The 24027-nt window shown below is 32.0% G+C and overlaps 2 protein-coding genes across 41 annotated transcripts; one reads left to right on the forward strand and one right to left on the reverse strand.

The window, feature by feature from the left end:
• Positions 1-818: 818 nt before the first annotated feature.
• Positions 819-6795, reverse strand: LOC144479114 (sialin). 2 transcript variants are annotated; one of them, XM_078197650.1, is made up of 9 exons: positions 6587-6795; positions 4798-5003; positions 4351-4572; positions 4132-4216; positions 3735-3901; positions 2880-3029; positions 2609-2741; positions 1855-2108; positions 819-1290 (listed from the first exon to the last, which is right to left on the reverse strand). In XM_078197650.1, exons 1-9 carry the CDS (start codon positions 6651-6653, stop codon positions 997-999), a joined length of 1578 nt encoding a protein of 525 aa, XP_078053776.1. In that variant the 5' UTR covers positions 6654-6795; the 3' UTR covers positions 819-996. The 2 variants fall into 2 exon arrangements, with proteins under 2 accessions (XP_078053776.1, XP_078053767.1); XM_078197641.1 differs by lacking the exon at positions 6587-6795 and adding an exon at positions 5774-5896.
• Positions 6796-10457: 3662 nt separating this feature from the next.
• On the forward strand, positions 10458-23330 carry Sw (cytoplasmic dynein 1 intermediate chain short wing). Of its 39 annotated transcripts, none has more exons than XM_078183108.1 (15): positions 10458-10593; positions 10826-10919; positions 11006-11126; positions 11608-11704; positions 11764-11869; positions 11945-12075; positions 15250-15387; positions 17442-17462; positions 19468-19515; positions 20941-21117; positions 21255-21411; positions 21531-21903; positions 21985-22216; positions 22401-22828; positions 22959-23330. In XM_078183108.1, the coding sequence occupies exons 3-15, from the start codon at positions 11025-11027 to the stop codon at positions 23121-23123; spliced, it is 2175 nt and encodes a 724-aa protein (XP_078039234.1). In that variant the 5' UTR covers positions 10458-10593; positions 10826-10919; positions 11006-11024; the 3' UTR covers positions 23124-23330. The 39 variants fall into 39 exon arrangements, with proteins under 39 accessions (XP_078039234.1, XP_078039726.1, XP_078039642.1 ...); XM_078183600.1 differs by having other exon boundaries at positions 20965-21117; XM_078183516.1 differs by having other exon boundaries at positions 15250-15363.
• The last annotated feature ends 697 nt before the right edge of the window (positions 23331-24027 follow it).

Consider the following 24027-nt stretch of genomic DNA (forward strand, 5'->3'; position numbering starts at 1 on the left):
AGCACAAGCAACCTTTCAATTTTTCGCCAAGAGCCGGATGTACACGTGAATGGTTCTTATTACTAGATAGAAGTATTTGCCAACCAAACGTTATCCGTATGTTTTTCAAGCCGTAACTTCCGGTACACGGCAAACGCGCCAATGGCAATATAGTCACACAATATAGGAATAGCTTGTCTAATTAGAACAGTCGTTATTTTCGACGACTTTCCTCGTCGGTGATGGAAAGTCGTCGCAAAAGACAGGAGTTCATTGTCTTACAGAATATACAAGTCGCACAGCACTATGCGAAGGAATACGAAAGACAGCAAAAGAAAGTAGATTCGCGATCTTGATAAGAATCCCGTTCCCTAGTTAATACGAATGCAGGAAAGTATTATACGTCTACCATAATGTAAAAGTGATTCTTCGATGTAAAAGTACGCTTTTGGGTTTCCTATAATTTTGTAAACAAAATTTTAATGGTTGGAAAACAATTAAATTTGTTAAGGGTGCGCTTAAGATAATGACGCCATATTATTAATCATTAGCAATATTACATTATCCCTTGACATTAGTTGTTCCACATTTTGTCGATATATTAATGTGTGTATTCTGTACGTAATATCGGAACAAGAGTTCCTAATTAATGGCCATACAGTGTCGATTCAGACTACCCCATCAATCAGTGCTTCTTTGGACATTGAAAAGAGGATTATGATTAGAAGAAAACAGACGCGATTTATATTAATAAGTTAATGATACGTTTATTCTTATTTCTCTAGTTATGTGTTAACCAGTTTTCCTAGTATGGGATTGTAACAAATACTTGTGCCGTCTGCGTGGAGGAGTACCTATCCATTTAATTAAAAAAGAAAATACATATAATGAACTTTTGAATTAAATACTTTGTGCAATTTCCAACCGTACCGTTCTCTCTGCAATATTTTCTCACAGTGAAGTGTCTGATTACACCTACTTGATAAATTAAAGAATTTCTCGAGAATAAGTATGAATTTAATTAGATGTCAACGAGATTTTCGAGTGGACCGAGGCAGAACGAGGTACGTTTTTTACGCTCTCGACGTCGTCTTCTATTGGGTAAGGACCAAAAGGTTCCGTCTGCACACCTACGTCCTCGTAATCGAGTTCTGAGGATTCTTGTTCATAAATTGCGTCGTGGCTCCGCGGTCGAGCGACAGAAGGAATCCATGGTTGCGGAGTACCTTTGCCAAGTGCCAAGAAAACTGCAGCAGTGCTTAATAAAACGACAGACGCGACGCCAAAAACCAGTCTCCATGAGCCTGCGATCTGAAATTAAAATCCATGTATTAAACGCTTACACACCTTCCAACGGTTGAAAAGTAAGGAACATTATCTTTCATTGAAAAATCAATGTATGAACATTGTATCATATGTTACTTAAGTAGTATCCTAAAAATTGTTAGCCAGACAACTGAAAATAAGACATAGAAGCCATATTTGAAAACAATCTCATCAAAACGCTATCTGAATTTTGTATGAAAAAAATTAGTGTTTTAAAAATGGCAATTGCTTCAACACAGATGTGAAATTTTTGACGTAAATATTCAACTTCATTTCAAAAATAAAATATTCTGTCAAATACTAATTGACAATGAATATTACTGAAAAATTTAAACCAAAGTATTCCAACGTTTTTTAATTGAAGATAAGAGTATTAAGTTTAACTTCATGAAACGTGCAATATATGCTGTACCAAACGAAATGCTATGTGCTACGTGTTCCTTGATCTTGATTACAGTCATTTTACGTTTATCGCGATGACCACTGTGTAGGAGGAAAGTGTGTCAAGTTGACATAAGAAAGCGGATGAGGTTTGACAGATTATCTTACAGAACCGTGAAGTGCCTGTGTAACAAAGTAATTCGCAGCTAACAACCCAGCTGCCCCTAGTGTTGAGCACAATGCACATGCCGCTGCTGCACAGGCTGGTGACTCTACAGGTGCAAGGTCCGCTATTGCAGCTAGTGCACCGGCAGGTGCTGTCCCAGAAACCAGGAGAGCTGCTATGCCTAACCACGCTGCCCCCAGTGCTTGACAACCAGCGTAACCAGCAACGAAAAGTAAAGCCGCCGGGATAAAGTGAGCTAGCAATGATTTAAGAGTCATTAGGCAATTGTTAGCGAGTAGCTAACACATTAAACTCAAACAATCCTAAAAATTTCCAAGGAATTAAGTACTTAATTTGATTAATAAAACTAAAATTAGGAAGTTAAAATTTATTATAGTGCACGGTTCTTTAACTCTTTTGCATCCTAAATTTCCTACTAAAATGCAATTTGTTCGAATGTATTTCAATAAAAAGATTTTTTAAATAATGCAAAAGTTTCTGGTACATATATGTGACCAATGCGGCATTCATCCTATTAAAAAGCTTACTTGTACATTGTTAGTCAACGAGTAATCATACATGATATACTTTTAACAAAGCAGAACAAATGTTTATTTTCTCCAACTTTTTTTAGCTAAAACTCAATGTCAAAATGAAATTGATTTTTTGATCATTTGTTATGATCTAGATTACTACAAAGAAAGCTACAAAGCAACTGAATTAAAAAGGATAAAAATTGATAATTCAAATACACACCTGTATAAACAACTAACTTTCTCGCTGTAGTCGTAGAAACAATTTTAGACTCGCGAACATGGTCTACAAGAAGACCGCATGTTAATGCAGCCATAAAATGACCAATATGGGGTAACGTCGTCAAAACGGAATCCTAAAGATATTAAACGTATTAAAATCCTTATTTTATTATGTATTCTTTATTCAAAACGAAAAAGAAATAAAAATTCTCTTTCGCTTTTAATAGCATACTCTCAACTTTTGAAATAGAAATCATGTCGAGATTACTTGCATTAGCTGTAGAAAATCCGTAGATAAGTTTTAGGTATTTCGTCATACCAAGAGCAAGGGTTGCATCGCCCCATTGATTACCCATGGTTGCAACTGCGGACGCCCAAACAGGTACCGAACGCAGCAACTTTCCCCATGGAATAACGGCAGCCTGTTTCATTATTAATTTTATGCAGAAATTGAAAGATTGAATTTTTGAATTCTCATCGACAAATTTAACATCGATACGTTCCTTATTAGATACTAACCACGAAAGATGTAAAGCTAAGTCGCTCATTTTTAACTTGGCAATCTAATCATTAATTTCATAGCTTAAAAGAATACATGCAACAACACAAGCAGAAAGAAATTAAATTCTGTATGATAACGTGACCTGTCCAGTGAATGAATTCCTACTGAAGCTGCATGTTTACTAAAATGATCGTTATTTAATTCCCAAAATAATATTAACGTGTGTTGTTTTATTAGTATGTTTGCAAACCCCTGGACACAATTATTTTTCATTAATCCTAGCTTTCTTTAAGTTTTGTATGCAGAATGTAGTTATTTTGATCCTCGATCGATAAGACACCAGTTTTAAAAAAGTATTTATGAAAAATTTATAATAATAATGATATGAAAAGTCGGTATTTCTTCTATTATCCATGTGTATTATGCTTGCACTGTACCTTCTCGAATTAGTTAGTACTGAAATGGTTAAGGTGAAAAGGATAATCGTTATTTTTTCATATAATGCAGCAAATGGTCATTCACTGGGGGGGTATTCATTCATTGAACAGATCACCCCATCTAGAATGAGTGAATTTGTAGCCATATGTAGAACATATGGGATTTTTGTTAAATTAACTGTATTTACATTTGTGTCGTGCTGATATGATTTCGGTGTGTCTTTAACGAATCGTCCAAAAGCGAAGTACCAACATAATGCGATGATGACGAGGCCATAGCAAAGAGAATCTCTGCCAAAGCTTCGAACCACAGCTGTTCCTAGCCACCCAGTTAGGCAGTATCCAACACTAACAGCTAGTGAAAAATATAAAGTACCATTCACAGATGATTTCAATAATAGCACCGAATAGTAATGAGAATCATAGTCCTACCATGTACCATCATACTCTATTTCTTGGTTGTTTGTAAAGTCAGAATTAAAACCCTTAGATTTTTAGATCAAAAAGAGTAAGCTAAATATTTGCATTTACATTGAAATGATGTCAGAAGTGCACTATACTCATTAAGTTACTTTGAAACTATACCGGCGTAGCAACTGAAGTACCAGCTTCTGTGAGTGCTCTTAAACCAGGTCATTGCTAGCATGTGAGCAGCTGGCATCGTCGCACCCTATAAAATAAATACCGGCAGTCATTACTTCAATTCTAAACGGAACTTTTCGAATGAAAATGAAATATTTCCGATGTGAATTTGTATGTATAGTAACGTAGATATATTTTATGATAAGCATGTGTAATTCTTACTGTACACAATCCCTGAAACAGACGAAGTGCTACATGAGACGGACCTCTCCATGCGGCTGGTACCAGCAAGGAAGCCAAACAGGCACTGAGAACTGCACGCGAAAACACCATCGATGGTCCTGACCTCCCCCATACTAAGCATCCCCCTAAAATTGGTCCGGCGACTTGACCCCACAAAAATGCTTCTCGCATTATGGACTCGGTGCGTTCTTCTGGAGGTAACTGCAATTACCATCGAAATAATTACGTCAATTCTTTTATATCTGGTACACATACTTGTGCATCATTTTATTTCTCCATCGTCACTACTGACCTGTCAGTAATTTAAAGTGAATTTAGTTTTATTAAACCTAATAAAAAGATCTGCGAAAAATAATTATGATGCGCATCGTAACGCAAGTATTGATTTATATTTTTATATATTAATTTCGATTTAATTGGCAATACCTCCAATAGTATGACTTCAAAATCTTCCGTTCGGTTTCGACTGCTGACATTAACCAGCATATCGCAGTGCCACGACGTGTCGATGATAGCATGATTATCCTTTTGATTGGCAAGCAATGCAACCGATGAGCTTACTTCTACTGCACCGCAAAGTGCAAATCCGACTGCAACAAGCGCAGCAACAACGTGACGCGCTCGCACAGCGGCTACGGGATAAACAAAGATATATTATTATTTACAAGTTCAATAAGTTCGAGCTCATATAAACTCTCGAACCATGTAATTGCACTTGTAACGTTGGCACTTCTCAACAACTTCTTACTGTAAACATCGCGTTTCATATTATCGCATTGGGATTCTGTGATTAACATTCCCATTTTAAAAAATGTATGCAATCCTGTATCTCCTAATTACCTTCAGTTAGTTAAAAGATACGAAGAAATAGCGACATATTTACAATGTCCGTCATTATACATAGAACATACTTGATAAGCTGCGCAAATAATAGAACGAGGTTTCTTATTTAATTTAGAGCTACAATACCGTTTCCTAATAATCAGCGATGGTATGCTAAAACTACTATCAACGAATAAAACGTTAGGATAATATATCTTATCTTTTACTGGAATTGTTTTTAAAAAATGATGTTTTGAAGCTACTGTTTGATATCACGCGGTAAGATATTTACTCAAAATCTATTTAACTGATATTAATGGTAAATATAATACATGATCTGCATTAAACACGAAATAACTGCTTTCTGCAAGGTGTAAAAGTAATAAATACGTTATTAATATTGAAAGTGTGTAACATTAGTAGTGTATTATCTAAATAAGTTCAGATGAAACATTCGCACTACAAACTTTTGATTCGTAGAACGGAACATTAACAATGCTCGTTACAGAATATTGCACACGCACACAATTATTTTTGAAAACAATGCATACAGCTTATTATATTTATTAATACAACGCACCTCGAACTTCTTTCGCAGCTTGTTTTATCTGTTCACTCTTGAGTTTTACTAGCTGTACGCTGCCTCTCTTAACGAAGTCTGCCATTTCACGAAACACGAAAGAGGCAAAATCAACGAATGCATGTCTCTCTTATCAGTGTTCTCGCTTGATTCTATGCCTATTATCTCTTTCAAACCCCGTACAATACAGGTGACCTCGACTTTGGTTTTCTCAGACGTTGCACAAATAATGATACTTGAAACAGGCTAGACGATAAGATTTTTCATAAATTTTCACTACAAAATTTTCTTGTACGATGTAACTGTTTTTAATCAAGCACACTTTTGAATAAACACACGATTTAAATTACAATTTTTGACTCGCAAATACCTTTTCTTTATAACTGTTTACCGATACAAAAGGTGGGGAATCTAACAGGAGTCAAATAACACGTTTTACATTAATCTGACCGCTGTGTACAGGAAATTGTTTATTTATCTATTTTAGTAGACTGCGTATTTTATAAATTAGCGACAAAAGATTAGCGACTTAAGATTGCCGCTTGTATAATTTTCAATCGTTTAAAACGATTACGTTAAGAAACATCTTTATATTTGGTTTTCATTTCTTCCAATTGATGCAGTAATCTATAGTTGTCAGATGAAACTCAGTTGAAGTATGTTTTCATAATATGTAAATAACAGTGAATGAGGAAACGTATGAAACTAACGAATCACAATAAATATTTTTAATCGCTGTGCATTGATTTTTTTTTATTTACCGTATTTCGTATCGGTGGATATGGAAATCATGACTTCAAAACAAGAGCTTACCTTTCATTTCTAGCGCCGCATGTCTCAACTGGACACTGCTGCGTTTAAGACGAACGAGCGCTGCCATTGCATCAAACCTGACAGTACAGGAATCGACGTTTCATTGCATAGAACCAATACGTTACACACATTTTGCGGTAAGTTCTGCCGGTTGTTCACTGGCACCTCTACACCGAGATATGGGGCCAATCTGACCGCTGTGAGCTACACGAACCATACTGGTCATCTGCCAGTACGAGTGAATGGACATCTCTTAACGAGACTTGATACAATAAGTACCTATGCCGGGTCAGCCTTGAAGCACCGTTTCAGGTCTACCCGCGATATTTTGTAACTCGTGTTACAAAACGATATCATGGATTTTACAAGCGATAAGAATTCTTTCCGATTGCTCTGCTATCTAACGCCACGTTGTCGCGATTCCAAAATATACTCAATTACGACGCTTAAATTTAATTTCGCTTTACCATTGACATATGTGGCGTTTATTGATTTTCGTTCTATATTCCTTCAATTTTGTTAAATTCTTCTTCGATGGTTGTGATTTATTGCAACAGTTTTGTTTAAATTGTTTCGTAAATCACGTATTTGGATAAAAAGATGCTAAATGTGTATTGATTATCTAAATTGTATAGTAACGAACACGATATTTCGAAATTGTAAAATTGGCTAAGCCGTATAATCATTACGTTGCAGTATGCTGAACAACAGAATTTTACAAAAGAATTTTATACCCAAATTAAATTTCAATTAAAGTTTATAGTCCCATCTACTTTAGTATCATCAAAATTTATAAGAATTTAATTGAGTTCCTTCATCGTTTCAAATGTAAGTCAAAGGGAGCGTTACTCTCTGACAGATCACAGGAGATGTAATCCTCGTGGCATTGACTTTGCCTGCAATCTTGTTTCGACCCTTTCTTATTAAACAATTATGTGGCCATTTTTTGACTTGTTCAAAGATCTATATTTAATTTGGTTGGAAATAACACTAATTTAATTGACATTTAGAATGTGCTAGAAAGTTTATTAACGTAATTCAAAATAGACAAAATAGAAAACGTTTATTATCTACATCCGTCACAAACCTGTGGAAGTTACATATAAATAAAGTATATGATTTAAATATTATTACTCAACGCTTGTAATTTAATTAAGTATTTCATAAAAAATTGTCAAACTAATAAATACCTTATTCCTGTTTGGTATATACGTGTTCCCCTTAAGAAGATTTATTATCATTTGAATTACTCGTTGGTAGAAATCAGTAAGAATTAAATTCATAGATAGTACAAGGTGGCCAAAAGTATGGTACAAAGTGGCTAAAATTAAAAGCACGACCAGTACAAGCCAAAATATCTGGTACTGTTGTCGTGGCGCGTACATTTAAAAAAACGGCGAAGTTGCAGGGATGAAATCTGAAACGAAACTATAACATGGTGTAAGGATATTTTGGGTGTTTGTGCAATACTTACGTGGAGGCATAATTCGTGATCAGTGTGGAATAATAGTGCAGTGAAAGTGAACGTTAATGTAATCTGTGTCGTTTTACATACATGGATTACAACATTTACAACCGAATGGGCGAGTTTTCCATTAATAGTATTTGCGATATTTTTGAAATTAATAGAAAATTCATAAAATCCTTGTTCGTTACTCTGATCGTGGTTCAAAGCAGTCGCGACCCGGCTTCAGTCAGCTGGCTCGCGCCCGTAGCAGCAGGTTGAATGCTCGTGCGCGCGCAGCCAATTTTATTCATTAATAACTCGTTAACGAAGCCGCGGATTGCATTCCGACAAAGGAAAGATTACTTGAAATGGCCTCAGGAACACCCCATTTCCCGGAGTATGTATAATTTCGAATCACCCTGTATATTCCTCTGAATTATTTAAATATATTACTCCAAGGTTTCTGTAGAACATAAGTATGATTTCAAATATTAAGACACCAGAAATAATAAATTTATTTCTACAGGAAGTTCGATTTCATACACACACTAATGGATGTGCGTGATCTCGAATGAATATCTCTCTTTGCTGTTGACTTGAGTTCGGTCGGTACCCTAATTAACTCGGCGCGGAGATAATCCGCAACCGTTAATTTAACTTTTCTGAACTTATTTACTCGACTTACAACGGATGTGTTACCGATATTTTCCATCGATCAGCGTTCGGTAAGAAAGTATCCCCTTGCTAATAAATATTTAATATTTTCAGAATTATTCTAATCCTGACGACAATTTGACAAGTTTGTTTCAGATTTTTTAGCAAACAAAAAGGAAACAATGACGATAAAAAATGTCACAAGCTTGACCAGGAATAATATTTTCCGGAATATCATCAAGGGATACGTTATTTATTAAGGAGTTACTTTTGAACGCATTATTTATTAACATATTATTTATTACATATTTATTACATATTAAGGCATTGCGTTATTTATTAAGAGGTTGTGTTACATATTAAGGTGTTGCATTAAGTGTTATGGCCCTGCATTATATATTAAAACGTTATTTATTAAGGCGTTAACAAGTAAGCAAAACTTGTTGTTTTAAGAAAGGAAACCATAACAAATTCTGGTTTCATTCTGACTCCCTTTCGAGTTTCCAGTCACAGCAACCTCCACGTGGTAAGACTCGGACAATCGATGAAATTTATAATTTCCAATCAGTTATAGATCGGAAGAAACTTCTATCGTTCTATAACTAATTCGATAACGATAATTACATAGAGTTAATAATTGTGAAGTAGTAGTGGGGTAAAATGGATTTTTGAAATAGTAAATAGACGCAAAAATAGATTTCGCAAATACATTTTCGAGAATCCTAAGAAGATTCTTTAAAAATCGAATTTTGCGCTGCTTGCTTCTCTTGGAGCTAATCGAAAGGATACGCGAAAAGAGTAAGCCCGCAGGCATGGTAGAGTGAGACAACTACATCGTTTGTCGGTATGACTTGTTCCGCGTGTAGTTGTATTTATTTCATGCTCTCATGCTCATTCGCTGTTTTCCGTCTTTTTCTGTGATTGTGACGGCAGCACTGTCTCACCAGTAAAGTTCAAACCAATCAGAGCAAGGAAAATTTCTATATTGACCCTCGCTAACGGATCCAGCTGCTGCTTGAAGGTGTGCAGAAGTAGGAAGAGCCATTACTATATTTTAGAATATTTGAGGTGAGACTCCATATGGTGTCCGGTCTACTCTGATATCTCGTCTGTGATTTCAGTTTCTTCATAAGGTTGTGGCGATTTTTATATAAATAAACTATATGATTTAGATATCACTCAATACTTATAATTTAATTAATTATTTGATCTGAAATTATCAAACTAATAAATAAATTCTACCTGTTTGGTATGTACGTGTTCTTTGTAAGAAGATTTATTATCAATTGAATTACTCGTTGGTAGGAAACAATAATAATTCAAGGTGGGAAAAACTTCATTAACATAACTCATAGACGTAATTAATGTTAAGAATTGTCGAAAGAGTAGGAAACATTAATTAATATCTGCATCCGCCACTGGTTCGTTACTCGTATGCCACCTAGTAACTGAACTGTGAACTACATCATTTGATGCATCAAAATTATTCGCGAAAACCAGAGTAAACCACCTACCATATACCACCGTAATTCTTATGCCCGGTCTGTATTAAAAGTCACGAAATTTTTAAACACAAAATTTCATTAAAATAAATATTAGTATATGCTTAAATCTGTTTTCGTATTTAAGTAGAGTATATGAACCTAACAGGACATTTCTGATATTATCGATAATCCAGAGTCATAAACGGAAAACCCAATTGCATCATACGCATGTGCGAATTTTAAATATATAGTGTACATACATGCTATAGTTCGTGACTACTGTACTCCGTTAGTACGAGATATCGATACTGTGGTGCTATTGTTGCAATGTTAAAGATTTGCTTGTCGGACGGGTGGAATAGATGATGTAGAAATCAGCGATTATAACGGTTTTTAGTACTCAAATTTGTGAAGTACACAAGGTAAATATCTCATAAGTATTTATGCAAAATTGAATACTCTTAAAACGGATTCTTCAAACTAGTATCTTTGAATGACAGTTGTAAGTTACATGTTATTCGACGGGTTCATTTCTGACCATGCTAACGTGAATTTTTATTAATTCTAGTGTAGTTTGTACCTATTTAACGTAACTAAGTTATTGATTTAACAGACGTGAAAATTCGTCTTTTGCATGTGCGTTTGTCGATATAGTTTTCACAGATTCGGTAGAAACTGACGTCATCGGAGAGAAATCAATAATCGCACCAAACTCGATTCAAGTTCCATTAATAAATTTCATGAACCAGTAAGACTTTTATAATTTTTATGTTATCCTTTGAAATAACTATTACCTTTTTCAATTTGTTTAATATTGTTATAAATATTATATAGATAATAACAAGCCAGCACAATGATGTCAGATCGAAAAGCTGAACTGGAGAGGAAGAAGGCAAAGCTTCAAGCTATTAGAGAAGAAAAGGAAAGACGCAAGAGAGAAAAAGAACAGAAAGATGTAAAATATCTTATTTATATGCAATTAATCTTGGGTGTTTAAACTATAAGAAGGTTCAAATAGCTTGTACGTATGCTTAGCTAGAATCATTGCGATTGACAGACCTCTTGGCTTGGAATTTATTCCAAGTCATTCATGTATCCAAGCAGAATTTTTGAAACAAGGCAGAAAAGTATGTTTTGTGTCTATACATTTCAAAAATAATATCCTTCCTCTTTTAGTTAATACTTTTTTGAATACTTTTCTGAAACATTCCTGAACAATTTCTTGTATGTTCAATTTCGTACTGTCTTTTCTACCTTTGTCCAAATTTGGCTTAAGTTGATTTGATTCCCAATCAAATTCCATGCCCATGACTCATCTGCATATAAGTATGAGTATATTAAGTGAACCAAAGGCTTAAATACCCACCACTACATATAATATATTTATTTTGTTATAATTTAATTTATACCAACTTATACATATATCTCATTACAAGGTTGAAGAAGCTACAGTTCGTGCCGCAGGAACGGATAAAGATCATCGTAAAGAACTGGATGCTATGCTATCATCGTTAGGTGTAGCTCCAGTGTCAGGTAAGCATGTTATTTTCAGATTTAAATGTTCTTTCTTTCATAATTTAATGTATTTGCAGATGTATTATCCAGTTTATCTAGTATGAATTCATTAACTCCAGAACAAAGCGCTAATGCTACTCCTGATGCTAGTTTACAACCATCTAGTATAAATTCTGCTCAAAGGTAATTAATCATTTCGTGAATATTTTGTTTTTAGTGCATTCATATATTTATTATCTTGACATGTTTCACGTACAGCAGTGCTGGTAGAAGGAAAAATCGTGAGCTTACTATTGTCTCCGTGGCTCATACCAATATTCCACCAAAGGAACCAGTGGTTTATAATAAACAAACTCAGACAATTCAGACAACACATACATCTCATGACGGTGAGTGATTGTATTTATCTTATAATCTATTTACTAGTCTATACGTTAATTTTTGCAAATTTAAGAGTATGTTTAAATACTAGTAAACAACATTTATAATGTATATTGCACTAATACTGATTAAAGGAAACAATCATGACATATACAGGGTGTCCCATTTTAATCACTACATAAAAGTATCTCTAGAACTACTTATTATTTGAAAAAAATGGTTCATACAAATCATTTTCTATTTCAAGGTGGATGTAATACAGTGCCCATATTTTGTGTGCACTTGAAGAACAAACAAAGGTTATCTGTAAAGTTATCATTTCTTTAGTGGAATCATTAATTTTCTGCGTTCGGTTCGATGTTTCAAATAAAAATATATCTACTTATGTCAAAAGATAATTAAAGATATTGTCTACTACTTTAATAGATATTTTGATTTTATAGTAAATTTTGGAAATATCATTAAATACTAAGTATAAGAATTCATAATATTAAAATTAAAATATTTTCTAAAGTAATACTTTTTTTCACATAAATAATTGAATATATTTTTATTCAGAATTCCGAAATGTGTCAGATCATGTATAAAAAAATGATATGAATCTATTAGAAAAAGTGAAGATGACCTTCGTGTGTCCTTCTAGCGTATACTTATAAACAAAATAGCGACATTGGATTACATTCTCCTCAAAAATGAAAAATTATTTTAAATAACGAATAGTTCTGAAAATAATGGCATGTACTGATTCAAGTGGGACAACTTGTATACATACAGAGTGTCACTAAAACTGGGATGCATTTTTTAAAGACTAATTTTATATCCTAAAATATTGTTTTGTAAAATAAAAGGTGCAAATGCAAAAGCAATCATTTTGTAGTGTGTCTATCCAAAATGATTGTTTTTTCCTTTATAAACATTTGTGCACACATTTTTATATTGAAAATGATCATATAAGTGAAAGTCTAAACAGATATAGATACAGTCTGATTTTGACATGTAAAATCAGTTTTTGAAAAGCTTAAAACACCCAAACATTTATAGTAGTTTGAATAAATTGAGCAATTTTTGTATATAGCTGTAAATGGAAATGTTTAGATGTTTTTACTTTATTATATCACTCTGTATGTATATAATGGGTGTCCCATTGTAATCTGCAAATGTATCTAAACTATTAAACTTATTTAAGTGAAAAAACCGAGTAGAAAAGAATGGAAATTTTGCTCTTTATTACTTACAGCTTCAGAAAGATATTTAATGGTATATTCTAATGGTGTACGGTTCTATCATACTACTTATTTTTATAATCCCTTTGATTAGTTTTGAAATCTATATATCTAAACAGTTAGATACATTCATTTACGGATTCATATGGAATACACTGTATACAATGGTACAATACATGGTTTATATAATTAGCTGCACAATGATATAGTTATATTCCATACTTTTACGATTTTAAACCTTTGTAGTCTGATGTCAATTATGTTACATTTAAAAAGTTAATATCTTCTTATATTTTTAAACATAAAAGTAATTGTAATAATATATTGAATTATTAGTTGGAAATAGGACTAATTTTCTACATAATGAATATATTTATATTTACCGTATACCTAGAACTTCCAAAAGTTAATAACACATTATATATAATTTGTTTTTATAATCCTTAAAGTTCTTTCTTGTTGCATTGTATAGCATACAATTGCAGCGTGATTATTACAACAGTGGCTACTAATTCTAATAATCACATTTTTAAAGTATTTTTTCTCAATTTTCAAAATTTGTAGTGGAAGTCCTAATTATAAAAAAGAAGTTCATAAATTAAATTTTTGTCAAAGATATTACAAAGGATTAAAATGTATTAAAATTAAAATTAACCAATTCATGGCATATTTATGTTTTAAAAAATGTTTCCTTTTTAATGTAACTAAATATTTTATGTTGATAATGACCTGTTAATGTATTCATTGAATATGGTAAAGTGGGTGGTGTATATGAAAATAAATAATTCAAAACTATATGCCATTGGAGACATTATACTGTTTTTACAATACATGTACCAAGAATTTAACATTCTTATAATACATGTTCCAAGAATTAACATTATTGTATAACATTTGAATCAATGAGACATATTAATTGTAATGTACAGTTAGGCACATTATTACAATTTGATTTCCTTACTATAATTATATAATGATAATAGTAAGAAATGAATTTATCTTTATATTGGTTTTTACAATTAATTGTAGTTTATGAGGAAACTTACATATTCTTATAATATTCATGTATGAGAATGGCATGTTATTTATTTGTGAAGTTATTGTCATTTTATTTTTCTATTGTGTGCATTAACCTTTGTTGAATTATCAACAATTTTCAACACTTTTAATCAGTCTAAATTACTATGGAAAAATTTGAGTTTACCACCATAAGAATAATATATTAATACAATATTGTAATGAAAAGTTTACAAAAAGGATTTTTTTATGTTATTGTCAGTAGATAATATTTCAATTATAATATTACTAAAAGAAACAATAAGTTCTTCTATCGCTGTAAAGAAAAAACATTAAGTCTTCCCAAGTAACCATCAAACATTATATACATATTTCTATACTACAATATTATGTTATGAAATCTGGTTATAGTTTAACTTATTAAAACTATGTGTATAGAAAATAGCAGGAACTATAACAGTAGACACAAATAACGCTCACTCGACACATAATCAGGTTATGGATATATATATATATTGTCTTTCCTGGTGGTGGCAACTGTGTTTTTTATATTTCATACCTCTATTCGCAATTTCAGTTAGTTTTATTGCAGTTTTCAATTTTTAACTCACATGGTAATGTTTTATACTATGAACATATAGTACAAAATAAGAATTTGTGTGATACCTGCTGTAATATTCCCTTTCTCATACCACCTACTTTACTAAGAACTTTTTGTAAAAACAGAAAGTCTAGATAAAACACATTTAAAAACAGTTTACTAATTTAACTGTGATACATGTCGTATAAATCCTGAATTCAAAGTTTTCACCATAAATATGGGATGTGTTCTATGTTACATACGTGTCCTATTACCTAACTGATTTTGCGGTATTATTAAATATACGCGTATCCCATTGTCTTGCAATACAATCGATCAATTCAACTGGTGTTGGACACAAGGACTGTCCGCATCTTCTTCTGCATACACCATCTACTCCTCCTGTTCAACATCAACACCAACTCACTCTTACTCCGCAGGCTACTTTGAGATTGACTGGTGGCGTCCCAGGAAAGGTGGGTCTGCACCAAACTACCTATGTATGTTCTGTCATCTTTTTTATTACCCTTTCTTTTAATTGTTGTACGACATATATGATAGAGGTAGATACATTGCTATCCATGTTCAAATCACAGATTGTAGAATGAAATATGAAATTACCCTCCATCTTTATTTAGTTACACATATATTTTCATTATATTATCGTATATCATCATTTGTCATAAAGAACAGGACAATTTCTGGTCAAATCATATTAATTCTACAATCCTAATTTCGATCAAAATCGTGTACATGGAAATACATGTGTATGTACTGACTATATCTTCGATTAATGGTTTTTCTCAGCAAAAGAGTATAGTTATATATATTCTTAAACATACAAGGAAAGTTCGTTACATGTTCATTTAGTTTTGTAAGTAAGCTAACTTAATAATTGGATATTTAAGACTTGATCTTTTAACAAATAAAGTAAGTGTTTTTTCACATAAAATTTAGTTCAGGTCAGAAAACTAGCGTTAATATTCATGTTTAGTAACTTTGAAAGTAATACATGTAAAAAATATAAATGACCCTCAATATAGTTTATTTAACTTTGTAGGTGTCTTAGATAACTGGAGCAAAAACAAAAAAAGAAATTCAAAACTTATTAAACTTCCGTTAAGATTAGTAGCAATTATAATCACTTTTGAAGTTATTTTTATAACAGATTTAAATGCTACTTTTATAGTTAACTTATATTTTCTAGATAAATAATGATTATTTAATTTTTTAAGACTTGGTCTGATAATTTCCAATTATTATTGTTATAAAATTTCTTAAACATTTGACGAATATTTCACTAAAACTTCAATTAACTCAATTAACCCATGACCTGTGTTCCATAATTTTATTTGTAAGTATATTTCCATGTGCAATGTGTATTTGTTTGCATAAAAAATGAGCTTTTAATTCGCTTTACATAATTTAATTATATACTAACAGTTTATGAAATGTATGTAATACATTAACTTTAGGCGTCCTGTTTGTTGGGAAAATTTGGAAATTATCACAACAAAAATCAATATACCTTGACTCATGCGTGCTAGTTTTAAATTTATCGAACGAATAATTTAATTATCATTGATGCTTTTTTAATTTATATGAATATAAATATGTATAGACATACTTGGTATTTTAACGGTAGTAGTTATTGCATAACACATTAGAAATTTAGTTTGTCAATATTTTTTACCATTTTCTAAACAAAAATTTAACATTAACAAATGTCATTGCGACGATTGTTGTTTTTTCTTTGCTGTAGTGCACTAAGTGCTGTTACTGGATGTTTGAGAAAGTTTACTTGCAAAAGTCGTAGTAAACTTTACTTATGAGAATCTTATGGGGGTGGGCATAAGTGTGACAAGGGATGTAAGTGAGATATTAATTAATATTATTTACATTTAAGCATCCATTAGTAATTACCATTAGTCATTTTTAAGTGTTTCATTACTCTACATTAGGCAGTAAATAACATATCAATTAAACCGAGTGGTAAAACATATAAATGAAAGTGTTGAATTATGTTAAAGACTATATTAACTAAAATATGTTTCAATAATATAAGAAGCATCGAATATGTATGTTTCCTCTTACATGTAGGAATCACAGCACCGCACGATATACAAATTAAAACATCTATATTCACCTAACTACATTCAGCAAAGCAATTTTTTTTCTTTTTTTTTAAATATTACAAACAAATCTAACCCTTTATTCGTTGCAATAAAATTTTGCAAGGAATATGTAATTTTATAAATGCAAAAATATTTTTTTGAAAATTGCTTGGAGTAATATAAGCTCCGAAAAGACAACTGCTTTAAATGCTTTAACACATGTTTGATTTTAATTTTTTTTTACTTTATTTTACAAATTTTTTTCATGTCTAATAAAACAATACTATGTATTGTATGTTTTCTTTGATTTTTTATAAATATTTAATTATTACTTTATTTCTTTTGAAAGATGTATGGTCTGAGTGTAGAGAGGTGCAACTAGTGTAGTGCATTCTTACGAGATTGTAACTAAGTAAAATTTTTTTCCCTCCCTTTCTCAGCTCATGCATTCGACTATTACGGTAAGTTATGATTTCTCTTGGTTTTCAACAAGTTTAAGGTTCGCAATTTAGGTTTAGCTTCAATCTGTTTATTCATCGTAATTAATATTACAAAACTCTATACAAATAATTATGAAACGTAAAAGTAGTCGGAGAATGCACTCTCTGTTCTTTTTATGGCGCAAATTTATAGTATCGATAATAATGAGAGCAAAATTATTAGCTTTGAATTTTATAAGAGACTCAGTTAGACATGTAGAAGTACAAAATGACTCTCCACCCAGAACCTAATATATCTTTGCTATCTTGTGAATTGCTTTATACCTTTTGGTTCTTTTACTTCTTTTATTGATTTACTTTCATTGGGTGTATTTATCTTAATCGTTAATTTTTAAGTGCTTGTCTGACAACCCCACTCTCAAACAGAAGTATTTCGGCATTTGTACATTTACACAGACTTGTTAACATTGTTAATTTTGATAGTACATCCCGACTCTACCAATTTTATGGTATGAACATCAAATATTGCTGTTTCAATAGAAACATGATTTGCAACTTGAAAGCAGTAATAGCTCTCTTATAGTATATTTCAAAATATGGATAAGTATCTGTAATATAGGAGTTTCGTGTGACACATGCACGTTGTTATAAGGCAGCATTAAATAAATATTATATTTGCAACATTTACAAACTATCTTTAAAGTATTAAACACATCGGAAGCACATAATTAAATGCGTGATACTTTCCAATGATCGTGTATCATTCATTTTAAATATTATTATATAAGTCAATAAAATTATTTAGTAAAAATTGTCCATCATTAATATTCAATATTTTTGCTAAATTGATGACTATTGTTTGAAACAGGGATTGTCTGAAATTAGATATTTAATGAATATCCATTGGCAAATCTTGTCACAACTTAACGCACCTTCCAAAGTTCTCGACGCGACATCATGGTTCTTTGGTAAAATTTTGAATATTACGCAATACTAACATGGGAAACGGTATTATGGTACTGGGACAAGTGATCTTTGTGTCCAAACTTTGTGTTAAAACGGAATTAAATATTTGGTAAAAGGTTCTGTAGCTTCTGCTTTTAGTGTGTTAAAGATTAATTCACTGTCGCTCATGAAGACTTCTAATCAAAACAATAATGCACTTTAAAAATAGACATGATTTAACATCACGATTTTCATGGAAGTCATGCTATAAGAAGATTCATTAACGAAATTTTGAAAACTGTTTTCACTTTGAACATATTTATTTCGAATTCAATTTACCATTTTTATACATTATCTATTAGTATATTTTTCCGATACTGTATCTCAGAGAATTCTTCAAATATATTATATATGAAGATACAAAGAATGTGAAATTTTGGTCGGAGATGTCAGTTCGATTATTTCAAATGTTTTAATTTCAAAAATTCATCCTTATCTTAATTTTTGTTCATTCTTATAAAGTCTTGTTTAAACAATTTTCAAACATTACGTTTAACCATGAATTTATTTTTATTTTTATAAAATAATAACATCGTTAATTCTATATACAACAAATAGTGGCAAGCTTAAAGGGATTGAAATTTTAAGAAGAATATATTTATTATTCAGGTGTAACATTGAAATCGTCATGAAAAGTTCGAATATTCTTCGTAAATCCCTTTAGAGCATCTTGTTGAAAAATGTACAAGCGTAAATGGGGCATATTACAATATATGCATGTTTATAGATGCATTTACAATTATTTATTAAATATTATTATTTCATTCTTTCTAGTTAATTGTTGATGTATTTAGTATAGCAAGTGAGAAATTATTGAGGGCTATATGTTCTGCATTATTTTTAACATATGTGACATGCATAAAATTTAGGTATTATATTTTAATATTGATTGTTGATGTTTGAATGAATGTATGTAACATACATCAATAATTTCCTATGAAAGACGTGGAATTAGAAAGAAACACAACTAACATAATGAGAAACACAAAATTGATTGACATTTTCTTTTCCCTCCTTCAAGACGAGTACAATCTAAATCCTGGTTTAGAATGGGAGGACGAATTTGCAGGTAGGTAATCCTCTCCAGAGATGATTTACTCTGCCTATTTATAATCACTTATATGTGAATTTGATTCATTTAATGAAAATGCATTTTGAAAGTAATTTATGTTCAACTTTTTTTTCTCTCTTTAAATCGTTGTCTCCACATGCACTGAAAGGAGGGAACCTATACTTTTAATTTATATGAAATATTGCTTGACAAACTGTTGGGTAGTTTCTATAATTTGTTATGTAACTGTAAAAATTTTAGCTTTACTTTTTATGCATGCTTAGGTAGTACATATTTATAGTTTTTACATATACCATTCAACTCTTCTTACTGCAACGCATGAATGAAGCCGTACGATGAGTTACTGCCAACATTTTCGTTTCCTTTCTTATTTAAATACTAGCTCTTCGATCGAGAAATGTAGACTCTAATTATAACTTTGCACTGTTTCTTTAGTATTTATTACTCTTACATAAATTATACATCCACCTGATGCTGCATGAGACTTGGGAAGTTGCGTTAATTTATTATCTCCACTCCTTTTTACATTTTGTATTTTAATGTTTTTTCTATTCGCGGCAAATTTCAATGGTTTGAATTTATCAATGTTTCTTTTTATTTTTATGTCGATACCGGAAAAGTAATTTCAATGAAGTTCATTCTAATACAACTTGTACTTACGTCTGTCAACGCAATAATTGATTCGTTGGGTTTTTCTTCAGCTCATTCTTTCATTTCAATTATATTTAATGCTACGTTTAAGGGTGGAGAGAGATACTGTTTTAGAACATTTTTATGATAATTGCAATCGTTCCAAATTAATTTTATTTACACACATATATATATATATATAATCCACCAACAAGCAGTCCACCTTCTTCTGTTACTAATATCAATGCATGCGATCCAATTTGATGATTGCTTTCCCAGTTTTCTGTGTGATTATTTATTTTCCACTGAATTATCTTCTTATTATTTGTACCAAGTTTTACAAAAGCTTCCAAAAGAGAGTTGCATCCCCTATATTTGAATTTAGCGCTTGAGCAATTTGTTTACTTACTAAATCCCTTTGTTCTGTTTACGTTTACATTGTATTGAGATAATTGTTTGTTACACTTTATTATGCAGATTTTATTACATAAATTCCGAAGTTGATTATTTTCGATGAAATGTTGCAGGCTCTACTATAATACTTACAGAAATTGACCGCGTTAATATTTGTTTGCCCTTTTTTTCTCTGTATACATATTTATGCCATTGGTTCGTAGGATGATTACGTTGTATAAACAATTTTGTACCAGTTAGTAAATATAGCAATGTTACGAATTGATATAATTTTCATAAGATGATGTAGGGATTCGAGTGATTCAGTAGGATTCTTGCTAGTGGTAGATGTATTGAAGTTAGGGTATATTTGCGGCGAAACCAGCTTATTCACCACAGTTTTGACATTTGATGATGGCCAAGCTGAAGATGAAGAGAACAGTTTGCCGCATATGGATGGTTTCCAAAGTAAACTTCCTCCTGGGATTCTTCCTCATGGTTTGCCACAAGTGAAAGAAGTACAGCCCGCAGTTACCCAAGTGGAACAAGAAAAAGAAAAGGAAAAACCGAAAGAAGGTAAATTTTTGGATATACATTGGCGAACATTCACTTCGAAACACTGCCTGTATTTCAATCAGTCGAACTTTGAATATGGCAATGGCGGCTCTATACAAAACTGTAATGTTATTTATCACGGCTATACTGCTTTATAGTTCGAGAACTTAGTGAAGAGGAAAAACAAATGATTATATTGTCCGAAGACTTCCAACGATTTTTTGATCGCACTAGTCGCCTTGTAGAAAGAGCACTAGGCGAATCAGTTGATATTTATACTGATTACGCTGGAAATATGGATGGAGAAGACGAAATGTGAGTACATACAAAACACAATGATATAACGGAGTATAGAAGAAAGCTTTTATTAATAGGATAGTAGAAATAAGAGGATCATTTTTAAGTGACACTTGCTACGGTAATATGATTTTTAGGGATGAGAAGAGCCATCAACGTTTATGGTTGAACCGATCATTCTTCTGCGAGCGATGGTCTCGTAATCGTTGTGTAACATCAATGGATTGGTCACCTCAATTTCCAGAACTTCTCGTGGCTTCTTACAACAATAACGATGATATTCCAAACGATCCGGATGGCGTCTGTTTAGTTTGGAATACAAAGTTCAAAAAAACAACGCCAGAATTTATTTTTCATTGTCAGTCCCCAGTTTTATCGGTCACATTTGCGAAATTTCATCCAAATCTAATCTTAGGAGGCACTTACTCTGGACAAATTGTTCTGTGGGATAATAGAGTGCAGAAGAGAACCCCTATTCAACGAACTCCGTTATCGGCAAATGCGCACACAGTAGGCTAATTTGTCATTTTTATAGTGATTTTAAAATCATATCTTAATTAACAAAGATGTTTTAATGGTTGTATTATTTAGCATCCTGTGTATTGTCTAAACGTTGTTGGAGCACAAAACGCACACAATCTGATAAGCATTTCAACTGATGGGAAAATGTGTTCCTGGAGTTTAGACATGCTGTCACAGCCTCTAGAGAGACTAGAATTAACCACTAAGCAGTCAAAACCGATTGCCTCTACTTGCTTAGCGTTTCCACAAGGAGACGTTAACAATTTTGTTGTGGGTAGTGAAGATGGAACTGTTTACTCCGGTAAATAATGTTATTAAACTTTCTACACGTAATTTATCTATAATGTAATTTTTTGGATTATCTTGATTTGATAAGTTGATTGACAATTGTTGATATCAGTCGTTGGTAACAGTTATTTCTATCCGCAAAGTAAATAAAGTTTAAGGTACCTAATAGAGTTAAAGTTCGATTTACTTTTGTTTAGCTTGTCGTCATGGTACGAAAGCAGGAGTATTAGAAACGTATGAAGGCCATCAAGGACCAGTTACTGGAGTTAGTGCACACGCCGAACAAGTTGGAATAGACTTCTCACACTTGTTCTTAACGTCGTCCATTGATTGGACAATTAAGTTGTGGAGTCTCAAAGAAAATAAACCTTTGTACTCTTTCGAACATAATGGTGACTACGTCTATGACGTTGCATGGTCTCCAACTCATCCAGCGCTGTTTGCTGCTGTAGACGACTCAGGAAGATTGGATTTATGGAATCTTAATCAAGATACAGAAGTACCTACCGCCAGTATCATGATCGATGGATGCCCAGCTCTTAACAGGGTTTCGTGGACCCCAAGTGGTTTACACGTAACTGTAGGTGATGACACGGGAAAAATTTGGGTATACGATGTTACTGAGGTATGTTAGTTTTTATTTAAGTAATTGCAATTATTCTCGTAATTGAGAAACATTCAATTTTGTGAAAAATCCAGAGTGGTTTAGTAAAGCCAAATGGATTTTACTAAAATGCATATCTTTATTAATCTAGCATTTAGCGCATCCGAGAATTGATGAGTGGACTAAGTTTTTGTATACGCAGCAAGAGTTGAGGAACAACAAAGTAGACGAAGAATTACACAAACTTAATCTTAGGGAACCAGCATCCTTAAGTTCTATATCTCCTTTTTCAGGGCCACAATGTCCTCCTAGATAAAATAACAATTTTGTTCAGAATTTATTTTTAAGTTCAGGTTGAATACTTTAAACCATTAAATCAAATAAATATAAAGCATTATTATAAAAATTCGTCAAAACACTAAGATGGAAGTGCTAAGCAGCAGAACAAATGGTATTAGCGCTTTATATATACGCAATTGTTCTATACTCTAACGGCTATAAATTCTACACAACTCATGGAAATTGTTACTAAACAACTTCGGTGTAGTACACAATATTTAATTGTGTACAACATATCTTTGCATGTACATAATGAAATTATAAACACCTCTTAAAATGGTAATATAAAGGAAATAAGATGATGAGAAACAAGCATAATGATAATTATAAAATTCGATACACAATCCTAATTTTTTTAATTTTAGAATTATTTCACAAGGAAATATTAACATTTTTCAACTAACGTATTAATTTATTATACTTATTTATAATCTTTCTGAAAGATATAGTTTTCGTTACGTGTTTTCTGTAATTTGTAATTTATAATATCAGAGATAAAAAATCTGCAAAAATTCATTTTAATAAAGATTATTACTTAAAAATGTAAATATAACATTCTTTCGTTAATATAAACAGCTGGGCTTTATCTAAAATGTGATATTGTTAAGTATAGCATTATGTTTTTATGCATATCTTTGCTCAAGTCAAGCAAATACACTGTCCTTTTTTTAATGCAAAACTTATTTGTTCTACAGTGTATTGTACACAAGAATATTTGATTAAATCTGTGGAATTATCAGTTTAAGTGGTTTTGTATCATGCATGTAGGATTGTGGAAACTGTACTGCTAGTAAATATCTTCATAACGATCATTCAGACTCGCGTTCCTTATAGGTGAGTTCCTTCATTTCCGTGTTTGTGTACATAGTGTCATTTCACTT

Source organism: Augochlora pura, chromosome 1 (assembly GCF_028453695.1).
Source record: "Augochlora pura isolate Apur16 chromosome 1, APUR_v2.2.1, whole genome shotgun sequence".
NCBI classification, from domain to species: Eukaryota; Metazoa; Arthropoda; class Insecta; order Hymenoptera; family Halictidae; genus Augochlora; species Augochlora pura.

Bases quoted from the DNA above. Each gene is read 5' to 3' on its own strand.
- LOC144479114 (XM_078197641.1), bottom strand. From the start codon at position 5,858: ATGGCAGACTTCGTTAAGAGAGGCAGCGTACAGCTAGTAAAACTCAAG. The intron at 3,030-3,734 runs GTAAATACAGTT...ATAATGAAACAG, and splicing joins CATATCAGCACGACACAAAT to GCTGCCGTTATTCCATGGGG. The intron at 2,109-2,608 runs GTGTGTATTTGA...AATCATTGCTAG, and splicing joins AAAGTTAGTTGTTTATACAG to CTCACTTTATCCCGGCGGCT.
- Sw (XM_078183108.1), top strand. From the start codon at position 11,025: ATGATGTCAGATCGAAAAGCTGAACTGGAGAGGAAGAAGGCAAAGCTT. The intron at 12,076-15,249 runs GTGAGTGATTGT...GTTGGACACAAG, and splicing joins AACACATACATCTCATGACG to GACTGTCCGCATCTTCTTCT. The intron at 15,388-17,441 runs GTATGTTCTGTC...TCCCTTTCTCAG, and splicing joins GTCTGCACCAAACTACCTAT to CTCATGCATTCGACTATTAC.